At 43.7% G+C, this 11,216-nt stretch overlaps 1 protein-coding gene across 2 annotated transcripts in view; it reads right to left on the reverse strand.

Moving 5' to 3' along the window:
* Positions 1-279: 279 nt before the first annotated feature.
* Positions 280-11,216, reverse strand: part of Ttf1 (transcription termination factor, RNA polymerase I) — a 31,998-nt gene continuing 21,061 nt past the window's right edge. The window contains exons 6-11 of one of the 2 annotated variants that reach the window (XM_013021235.1): positions 8,766-9,000; positions 6,563-6,652; positions 4,609-4,674; positions 2,717-2,802; positions 1,329-1,516; positions 280-820 (exon numbers count right to left, since the gene is read on the reverse strand). In XM_013021235.1, coding sequence (XP_012876689.1) covers positions 1,335-1,516; positions 2,717-2,802; positions 4,609-4,674; positions 6,563-6,652; positions 8,766-9,000 — 659 coding nt within the window. In that variant the 3' untranslated portion in view covers positions 280-820; positions 1,329-1,334. The remainder of the gene's footprint in view (positions 821-1,328; positions 1,517-2,716; positions 2,803-4,608; positions 4,675-6,562; positions 6,653-8,765; positions 9,001-11,216) is intronic. The other variant, XM_013021234.1, reaches the window with a different exon arrangement.

Raw genomic sequence — 11,216 nt, forward strand, 5'->3', positions numbered from 1 at the left:
CCCCGCAAAGGAAGGTTCTAGGGCTCAAACTCAAGGCCTTAAGCTTGCTAGGTAAGCGCTTTACCACTTAAGCCATGCCTTACGCTTTTTTTGTTGTTGCTGGGTTGTGGGGTTTGAACTCTGGGCCTGGACACTGTCCCTCAGTTCTTCAGCTCAAGGCAAGTGCTCTACCACTTGAGCCTCAGTACCACTTCCAGATTTCTGGTTGTTAACTGGAAATAAGAGTCTCATGGACTTTCCTGCCTGGGCTGGCCTTGAACTGTGATCCTCAGATCTCAGCTTCTTGAGTAGCTAGGATTATAGGCATGAACCCCCACCGCCTGGCGCTAAGCTTTTAAAAAATATTTTTTGCTCTAATTCCAGGTAGGGCCTCACATTATTTGCTTGGATTGGCCTTGAATCATAATCATATTCCTCCTACTTATACCATGACTAGCACTTCATTTTATTCTGTAATTAATATAACTGAAAATATCATTCAGTGACTTGCTCAGAGTGGATAATTTCCGTGAGAAGCAGATCAGAGGTCAGTGTCCTGCTCAGGATAAGGAAATGTACACAAGGCAGAGACAGCACAACAGATACTGAGTGAGGGAAGAGCAGATCCACATCCTCGAACTTGCCACCCTGAGGATGCACATCTGAGTGTCTGGAAAAACAGGCAGAATGGCACGTTTCAGAGACAGTCGGCTTCCTCAATTCTGCTGAACATGCACAGTGGCACCCACATAGGGAAAACAGTCACAGGATGGGACGCTACCCCTTGCTGCAGTGAGAGGGACTGGGCTGGCGTGGCTTCACAGAGCTGTTCCTGTCAGTACTGTCAAAACAATAGTACAGAAATATTCAATCAACTCATTCAATATGAATGTGAATCAACAAAAATTACCACTCATGTCCCACCTCTAGCCAATGCACATTCTTTATTAATTAAACACCAGAATTAAACACCAGAACTAAACAGAACTTCACTCCCTGCTATTGTATGGATCTGGAAGGTCTCTCAAAGCCCCACGAATTAAAGACAGGGGCCCCAGCGTAGTATTATTAGGCTTCTAGGAGGTCTTTTAAGAGGTTCCTGGGGTGTACCTTGAAGAGGATTATGGGACCCCTCCCTAAACCTTGTTTTCTTCTCATTCCTGGACATGAGGCCAGTGTCTGTTCCAGCCATGATGTGCTGCCTTACCACAGGTCCACAGACCATGGACTGAAACACAGAGACTTGTGATCCAAAATAAACCTTTTCTCCGTGTAAGTTGATCTCAAGTATTTCATCATGGTGTTGGAAATATACATCCATATAAACAAAGAACAAGGACAATAGTCACCTCCAGTTAACTGTGCTCCTCCATGCCTTCTCCCTCACTATCTTCGTCACAGTAGAAGATATCTTTAAATAGGAAATCCTGCTTTGGTGTTGAGGGAGTTGGAATTTTGGTGCCTTCTTTCTCTATCTTCTTTTCCAATTGTTCTTTAAACAAAGGTAGACTATTCTCATAAAGGTAGTCAATGATCTCTACAGAAAAGAAATCAAAGTTTGAAGCTGCTTGTACAAAACCCCTTATCCAAGTCAAAGGGTATAGGACAGACAGATGCCTGTGGCTCACACATATAATCCTAGTTAAGCAGAAGGCTGAGATCTTAGGATCCTGGTTCAAAGCCAGAGTGAGCAGAAACTGTGTGATACTCTTACCTCCAAGTAATCAGAAAATAAAAGCCAGAAGTAGAACTGTGGCTTAAGTAGTAGAACATCACAGCCTTGAGCAAAAAAGCTAAGGGACAGATCAGCCCCTGAGTTCAAGTATCCCCTCAACACACATACCAAAGGTTATGGAATACTGGCACACTGCACTGCTCTTATTACAACATGCAATCCTATTCTCTTCACTTCAATTAAACCCTCACAACAATCCTATCAGGTAAGTACTTTGAAGCCATTTTCCCAATGAGGAGTTGAAGGCATATAACCTTCTAAGATTTGCCCAAAGTCACAGAGGCACCAAGAATGTAAGCATAGGTGGTAATATCTGCTGAATGCCAAGTCCTTCCTCTTCATATGCCAGGTTCAAGTATCCCCACCTGTGGCTGCAGGTACACACTGCCATTGGACAGTACAGGGGATATGCCTGTGGTTGCTCTCAGCTTGGAGGTTAGGGTCTGACAGGTCTGGATGAGACCCAGGAAGCCACACAGACAAACAAGACTAAACCACCCTGAGATGGCTACAAAACAGGAAGTGGGCATCTGACACATTCTGTGGTGTCTGTGTGTTATGTTAGGTAATGCGTGTGATTGTAGGATGTGTGCATAAGTGCCCAGGACAGTCAGACCAGGAGCACACAGAGCTCCTGCCCAAGGGACATGATCACACTTTGCAAGCCCTGTCAGGCAGATTCTGACATCATTCACACCTTTTTTTTTTTTTGCCAGTCCTGGGGCTTGAACTCAGGGCCTGTATGCTATACCTGAGCTTCTTTTGCTCAAGGCTAGTACTCTACCACTTGAGCCACAAAGCCACTTCTGGCTTTTTCTGTGTATGTGATATTGAGGAATTGAAGTCAGGATTTCATGCTTGCTAGCAAAGCACTCTACCACTAAGCCACAATCCCAGTCCCACATTCACACCATTTTATGACTGAAGTCACCAGTCTAATGACATACACAGCCTACAGCACAACATCCTGTTTGTAACAAAACAAACACTAGGCATACTAACCTGGAAAAGTCTTTTTCTGCCAAAAGGGAACATAGGCAGCTTTCAGCTTATAAAGTTTAGTTTGAACGTAAGATGGAGGCACATCACTTTAAAAAGGAAAAATTTTTTCAAAAGTCAGTTAAAAATCTATCATGTCAATAATTGTATAAGCAATTTTCTAACTATATGGACATCTACAATTTTCTTATCCTGTTCCTGACCATCAATAGGTTCATAAATATGATGGTGTAAAACAAACATGAAAGGCACTAAAAACCAAAACACTAAACCAAAAAGAGAAACTGAATAGTACAAGATGGCTATGTTCACATGAAGAATGGTTGAAGTTATCCCTGCCTTGGATGTGGCCCAGCCTTAGGAAGTCCAACCTTGTAATAAATGACCCTCATAACCACTGTAGAAAGGAGCCACCACTCTTCCCCTGTGTTCTGGAGAGGAATAAACTGAGACAGAGTGACTGGAAGACAGAGCTGGGCCTCCTCCTGGTTATCTAACTCCCCAGACCACACTCTAGACCACAGCCATTCAGATACATTCCTAAATCCTGACTTTTTACATTACAAAGCTAAAAAGAATACTTATAATATTTTGGTACATTTTCAATTTACATTTCAGTTTAGAGCAACAAGAACAATCAAGTCATAAATTGCTAGGATTGTAAAGTGCACTACCACACAGGAGTGTTCTCTTTACTATTTAAATCTTCTTCTTTTTTTTTTTGGTTGGTAGCAGGGCTTGAACTCTGGGCCTGGGCACTGTCCCTCAGCTCTTCAGCTCAAGGCAAGCACTCAACCACTTGAGCCACAGTGCCACTTTTGGTTCTCTGGTGGAGCGAAGAGTCTCTTGGACTGTCCTGCCCAGGCTGGCTCTGAACTATGATCTTCAGATCTCAGCCTCCCACTAGTGCCCGGCCTATTTAAATATTTTCTACAGCTGAGTTTATTTTGATGTTTCTCAACTCTTAATATTTAAGCCAGAATAAAGTACTACTTGAGCCACAATGCCACTTCTGGCTTTTTCTGCTTATGTGGTGCTAGGGAATCGAACCTATAGCCTCATCCATGCAAGGCAAGTACTCTACCATTGAGCCACCTTCCAAGCCCTTTAGATAGATGTTTTTAAGTGGACCTCCTTGTAGCTTGGCACCAGTAGCTCATGCCTGTAATCAGAGGGATGAGATCTGAGGGTTGCAGTCTGAAGCTAGCCCCAGTTGTGGGGCTTGAACTCACGGCCTGAATACTGTCCTTGAGCTCTTTTTGTTCAAGGCTAGCACTCTACCACTTTGAGCCACAGCAGTGCCTCTTCCAGTTTTCTGGTGGTTAGAGATAAGAGTCTCAATTAGCTGGGCACTGGTGGCTCATGCCTGGATTCCTAGCTACTCAGGAGGCTGAGATCTGAGGATCGCAGTTCAAAACCAGCCCAGGCAAGAAAGTCCATGAGACTCTTATCTCCAATTAACCACTAGAAAACCAGAAGTGGTGCTGTGGCTCAAGTGGAAGAGCACACTCCTTAAGCTGAAGAGCTCAGGGACAGCACCCAGGCCCAGAGTCCAAGCCCCACATCTGACAAAAAAAAAAGAAAAAAGGAAGTGAAGCTGTGGCTAAGTGGTAGAGTGCTAGCCTTGAGCACAAAAGCTAAAGTATAGGGCCTAGGCCCTGAGTTCAAGCTCCCGTACACACACATACACCCTGAGTTCAAGCTCCAGCACACACACACACACACACACACACACACACACTTTGTTTCTAAGACCCTTTCTACTCTATGTTGAATCAGATTGATTTTCTTACAAACAAGATTTATTTTAACTCTGGTTTGTACACCATCCTTTATTCTAGTCATTTACTGAGTCATTGCCTTCAATTACCATCCAGTGGAACACAAGGTCTTACCCAATGGCACCAGCAAGAACTTCCCAATCTATTTCATTAGCATCTTCCACATTCAGGGCATACAACCTGCAAGACAGAACACAATAATTTCAGCAGACAGACATTACCAGTTCTCACAGAATGGCAGGAGCTGGAGGGCACTGGTGCTTCCATCTGGTTTAGCCCCTTCATGCCTACCTGCATCCAAGTCAGCTGAAGTTCACTGAGTGAGTGAGCTAGGGAGATGAACTGGAAGGCTATCCCTCCAATCAACGCACAGTGACTGTACTCAGCTTATCTGTACTCAGCACTTACAAGGTGACACACTGCAGTGATACTAACATATGCACTACTCATCTATAATAACCCTCAACCCTATCTGCTGAGCTCAGAGGATTAGCTTCCCCAGCCCCCCTGACTCCTGAGACAAGCTCACTCATGAGTACCAGGTGGTGCCAAGAGTGCACCTCTCAGTGATGCTCCCTCACATCTTCTGCTCCAAGCTCTCACCAGCAGAGGAAGAAGAGTGGAAGATGGGCAGCAGGACTAGCAGAGAGAATAGGAAGCACAGCAATGAACTCAGAGCAGGCTCCTGACAGAGTAGGATCAAGGAAGCTGGGCTGGGTGGCCAGAGCCCCAGAGCATGCTGCTGGTCTTTGTTATTACTTTGTAAACAAGAGCTTGGTCTACCAGACTTCCAGCCTTTACAAAACAGGCCCATGTCTCCTCTTCCTTCAAAACACTTTATTCTGCACCAAAGAGCAACTCAAGGACAAAGCCAAAGACTAAGCCAGGCACCAGCGGCTCACATCTGTCATCCTAGCTACTCAAGGAGGCTGAGATCTGAGGATCATGGTTCCAAGCCAGCTCCAGCAAAAATGTATCTGAGATTCTTACCTCCAATTAACCACCAAAAAGCCAGAAATGGACCTGTGTCTCAAGCATCTCTAGCCTTGATCAAAAGCTCAGGGACAGTGCCTAGCCCCAAGTTCAAGTCCCTAGACCAGAAAAAAAAAAAAAAAAGCAAAACACCAAAGATCAAGCAATGATGACAATAGAAAACTCCTGCTGCAGAGCTGCAAGGCTGTCTGGATTTTCTATCTCCATTTCCTAATGGGCAGGAAAACCTCCACAGAGGAAACTGACCCCACAGTATACACAGTACATTTTCCATAGAGCATTTCACCCTATCTCCCCAATACTACTAAGGAGATGGGACGTCTCAGTGTCACTGTCCTCATTTAGGACAAGTTAACAGAGACTCAGAGGCAGATTGTGTGCCCACAGAAATGTATGTGGAAGGTGCTAGAGCAGGGATTTAACCTCTGGCAATGAAGCCACAGTCTCTACTGTGGCAACAACTACTCTTTGGCTTGAGAGAAACTAGACAAAACAATATGAAGTGAAGCTGGTGCAGTGGCTCCCACTGGTAAATTAAGCTACTTAAGAGGCTGTGATCAGAAGGAATGTGGGTCAGCCTGAGCAAAAAGTTTGTAAGTTTCTGTTTCAACCAAGAAAATAGATGAGCATAGTGACTCACATCTGTTATCCCAGCTATGAGGGAAGTGAAAATATGAGGATCAGAGTGTGAGTTGGCCCAGGTAAAAAGTGAGACCCTATGTGAAAAATAATTAGCAGAAAAAGAGCTGTGATATGGCCTAAATGGTAGAATGTCTGCTTAGCAAGTGAAAGGCCCTGAATTCAAACCCCAGTATCACCAAAAACAAAACAAAACCAGTATCCATTTCCTTTTTTTTTTTTTTTGGCCAGTCGTGGGACCTGAACTCTGGGCCTGGGCACTGTCCCTCAGCTCTTCAGCTCAAGGCTAGCACTCTACCACATGAGCCACAGTGCCATTTCCAGCTTTTTGCTTATGTGGTGCTGAGGAATTGAACCCAGGGCCTCATGCATACAAGGCAAGCACTCTACCACTGAGCCACCTTCCCAGCCCCCCAGTATCCATTTCTATCCATACCTTTCAATGAGGTTGATTTTGGCCTGTAGAGCATTGACTCCCCGGTGAGGGAGCCTGCCATTAGTCATCCTCTTGGTGAGAATTTCCATCCTACATTAAAAGAAAGAAAAATACATTTAGATCTACTAAAAAAAAGTTTCTACTAGAATGTCCTACATTTTCTCATCCAAACTGTCCTCATTCAGAACCAATTCTACCTTTCCATCTTATTTGTTCATTACTAAGAACATATCTATTTGAAAAAGGAAAGAAAAATAAAATGAAAGCCAATGATGCTGGGCACTGGTGGTTTATGCCTGTAATCCTAGCTATTCAGGAGGCTGAGATTTGAGGATCACAGTTCAAAGCCAGCCTGGGTAAGAAAGTCTGTGAAACTCTTATGTCTAATCACCAGAAAACCAGAAGTGGCGCTATGTCTCAAAGTGGTAGAGCACTTGCCTTGAGTGAAAGAAGGAAGGGACAGCACCCAGGCCTGGAGTCCGAGCCCATGACTGACAAAAATAAAAAAGAAATCCAATGACTGAGACTGGATGACAGCTACGAGGAGTTCTATGTTAGTGTATAGTATAAAGTTTTCGTAAGAACTGTTTAAAAGGGAGGAAAAAAAAAGAATAAGCTATGCTCACTTTGACGGAACATATACTAAAATTGGAAAGATACAGAGACGATTAGCATGACCCCTGTGCGAGGATGGCATGCAAATTCAGGAGGCCATCCGTATTTAAAAAAAAAAAAAAGACCCCTATAAATAGTCACTAAAGGAAACAATATAAACTCAATTTATTTTTGATTGTTTATAAAACAGATATTGCTTTTATTACCACCAGCAGTGTCTGGGACACCAAAAAGGACAAATATAGTAAGTATTTAATGGCTTGATGATCCCTCCAGCACCTGGAGCTGGGGGCTGGGAGGCTGCCTGGCATCCTGGTGAGAGCACCTGCAGTTAGATGACTGACCAAAGGCTTCCACAATTGGGCCAACAGACCATCAAGCCTCCCATTTGCAATTCTTTTGTTTTTTAATTTTTATTTTTTGTAAACATACTGTACAGAGGGGTTACAATTACATGGGCAAGATAATGAGTACATTTCTTATCAAGCATTGCAGCCTCTTCCTTTGTTTATGCTTCACATCCCTTCCCAGCACCCCCCCCCCACCGAAGTTGTAAAGTTCATTTTCGACATGACAACTTGTACTTCTCATTGTTGCAACAGGTCCACCTGTATCCTTAAACGACTTGTTTTTCCCCATCTCCTCCACAAATTATACTGACATCAAATATAGTGAAAGCAGGGGTTCCCATTTGCAATTCTGATCGAGGAGATGCACAGCACCTACAGCCTGCTCTTCAGCATTCATGGCAATGTTGCACAAACTAACCTAAGTTTAGAGTTTAAGTTTCCTAATTTTTGCCCCAAATTAAAAAAAAACAATCTTGAAACCAGGTGTTGGTGGCTCACACCTGTGATTCTAGCTGAGGCTAGCAGGAGACTGAGATCTGGAGGATAATGGTTAGAGTCAGCCCAGGCAGGAAAATCTGAGAGACATCATCTCCAATTAACCAGCAAAAATGCTGGTCTGGAGGCATAACTCAAGTAATAGAGTGCCAACCATAAACAAGAAGGCTGAGAAAGAATAGTTCTGGTACTGGTGCAAACACACGCATGCACGCACGCGTGCTTGTGTCTCACACACACACTACATCTTGCATGTTACCCTAAATGTGTGGATTCTTCAGCAAGATGTTCCTTATTCATTCCTTGGTAGTGGGATTTGAACTCAGGGCCTAGGTGCTGTCCCTCAGCTTTTTTGCTCAAGAGTAGTACTTTACCATTTGAGCCACACCTACATTTGGGGCATTTGCTGGTTAACCAGAGATAAAGAGTATATGGACTTTTCTATCTGGGCTACCTTTGAACTAAAATCTTTAGATCTCAGCCTCCTGAGTAGCTAGGTTTATGGAATGAGCCACCAGTACATGGCTCAGGGCTCATTTAAATGAGATGTTGGTACTGAAACAGCCTGGAGTAGTAGACCAGAGATGCAATCATGTGGAGATGACATGTAAGTTATTATGGACATATTCCTGGCAACCTCACCTTCCACCCACTCTAAACAAAAAGAAAAGAGCCTACAGGAGACTGGCAGTGAGGGCAAGAGAATCCTGCTGAAATGTACATAAGAAGTCTTAAAAACTTACCACTTACTTTTGCACTGCATCCAGTTCCTGGTTTCTACTTTGGCCTCCACTTCTATCCATGATATGCCCCTGTAGAGTTTCTCCCTGACAATTGACAGGCGACATTCAGGACTTTCTTGAAGTTTAGAATCCAAATCCTGTAATTCCTCAGGAGACATTTTCTTCAGAATTACGTCTTCAACTGCCTTGATTAATCTCTGGGTTTCTGTCTTACTCCAAGTACCATGATTTATTTCTGTAGATAGAAAAGGAGGCCATGTAGTTGCTAATCTGTTTGCCGTCAACCATCATTTAAAAACAAGATGATAAATTCAGTACTTTTTTTTTTTCTCTTTTGCCAGTCCTGGGGCTTGAGCTCAGGGTCTGGGCACTATCCCTAACATCTTTTTTTTCCTCAAAGCTAGCACTTAAACCACAGCTCTACTTCCAGCTTTTTTGGTGGTTTCTTGGAGAACAGTCTCATAGACTTTTCTGCCCAGACTGGCTTTGTACTGTGATCCTCAGATCTCAGCCTCTTGAATATCTAGGATTACAGTCATAAGCCACCAGCACTCAGAAAATCCAGCACTTTCCGATGGCTCAATTAAACAAGCCTAAAATGTCTAAGCATAAGTACATGCAAACTCAAATGAAATTACTAAAGTAGCCATGGATTCTTTATAAGAACCAAAACCAGGGAGCTGGGAAGATGGCTTAGTGGTAGAATGCTTTCCTTGCATGCATGAGGCCCTGGGTTTGATTCCTCAGCACCACATAAGCAGAAAAAGCCAAAAGTAGTACCGTAGCTCAAGTGGTAGAGCGCTAGTCTTGAGCTGAAGAGCTGAGGGACAGCGCCAAAGCCCAGAGTTCAGGCCCCACAACTGACAAAAAAAAAAAGAACCAAAACCAGTCTAGGGTTTGGTGGTAGACACCTATAATCCCAACAATTAGGAAGCTAAGGTTTCAATTTAGGCATACAAAGAAAGAAAGCAAGGAAGGAAGGAAGGAAGGAAAGGGAAGGAAGGAAAGAGGTCTAGTGCTGGATGTTAGTGGTTCACATTTGTAATCCTAACTACTTAGGAGACTGAGGATCTTGTTTGAAGCCAGACTGGGCAGGCAAATCCAAGAAACTATTCTTTTGTTGTTCTTGTTGGTCACCGTGCTTGAATTCAGGGCCTGGGGACTGTCTCTGCTTTTCTGCTCAAGGTTAGTGCTCTACTACTTTGAGCCACAGCTCCACTTGTGGTTTTCTTTTTTTTGGGTCCGGTCATGGGGCCTGAACTCTGGGCCTGGGCACTGTCCCTCAGCTCTTCAGCTCAAAGCTAGCGCTCTACCACTTGAGCCACAGCGCCACTTCCGGCTTTTTTGCTTATGTGGTGCTGAGGAATCGAACCCAGGGCCTCAGGCGTGCAAGGCAAGTGCTCTACCACTGAGCCACCTTCTCAGCCCTCCACTTGTGGTTTTCTGATGGTTAATTGGAGTCTCATGGACTTTCTGCCTGGGCTGGCTTTGAACCACAATCCTCAGATCTCAGCCTTCTGAGTAGCTAGGATTACAGGCATAAGCCACCAGCACCCGGCCTCAAAAGACTCATCTCCAATTAGCAACCAAAAACCTAGAAATGGAAGTGTGGGTCAAGTGTTAAGAGTGCCAGCCTTGAGTAAAAAGCCAGCAAGAGCATCAGGCTTTGAGTTCAAGTACTGGTACATGTGCACAGGAGCGCGTGCGCGCGCGCGCACGCGCACACACGCACACACACACAGAGAAGCAAAGTCAGAAATTAAGCAGTAAGTTCTGCTGAGGCAGAATAAATTAGGGGAAATGAAGCATGATAAACAGCAGCCAGGAATTCAAAAAACAAAACATTGTACTAAATTCATAGTTACTATTAAAAACATACAAGTACTATCTTCTTTGCTTTAACTCTTACACTCCTTCATAAGCTGAGACATCAGCACGAAAGAAAAGAACAAGAGTAGCTTTTTCCATCTGACCTTGTTTGCTAGCCCAAAACAATTAGTGTGCTCTAAAAACTGAACAAGGACATCATAAAGAAAGACATTTATTTCAGAATAGCAATTACTTGGGAAAGTGACTTCTCCTGGCACAGAGTACTTATCTCAAGGATGTCTGTCTTGAAAAAAATGTATGACAGAATGCATCCTTTCTTGATCAGTTTTATTAATAAGCAGGCCAGTCTAAGGAACCCTGAGCCAAGTGATAACAAGTGATAAAAGTTTAACACTAGGAGTGATTAAGTGTACCAGGTATGAGAACAAAGTAAAATACTTATCCTAGAATAACATAAAGCCAAATCCTGCCTTTGATCACATATAAATCCAATGCCAAAAGAGCTGAGGTGTCTCCCTTTGATTTTTGTTTTTTTTAGTTGTTTTTTTTTGGGTCCGGTCGTGGGGCCTTAACTCTAGACCTGGGCACTGTCCCTCAGCTCTTCAGCTCAAGGCTAGCGCT

The sequence above is a fragment of the Dipodomys ordii genome, unplaced genomic scaffold, assembly GCF_000151885.1.
Source record: "Dipodomys ordii isolate 6190 unplaced genomic scaffold, Dord_2.0 Scaffold55, whole genome shotgun sequence".
NCBI lineage: Eukaryota > Metazoa > Chordata > Mammalia > Rodentia > Heteromyidae > Dipodomys > Dipodomys ordii.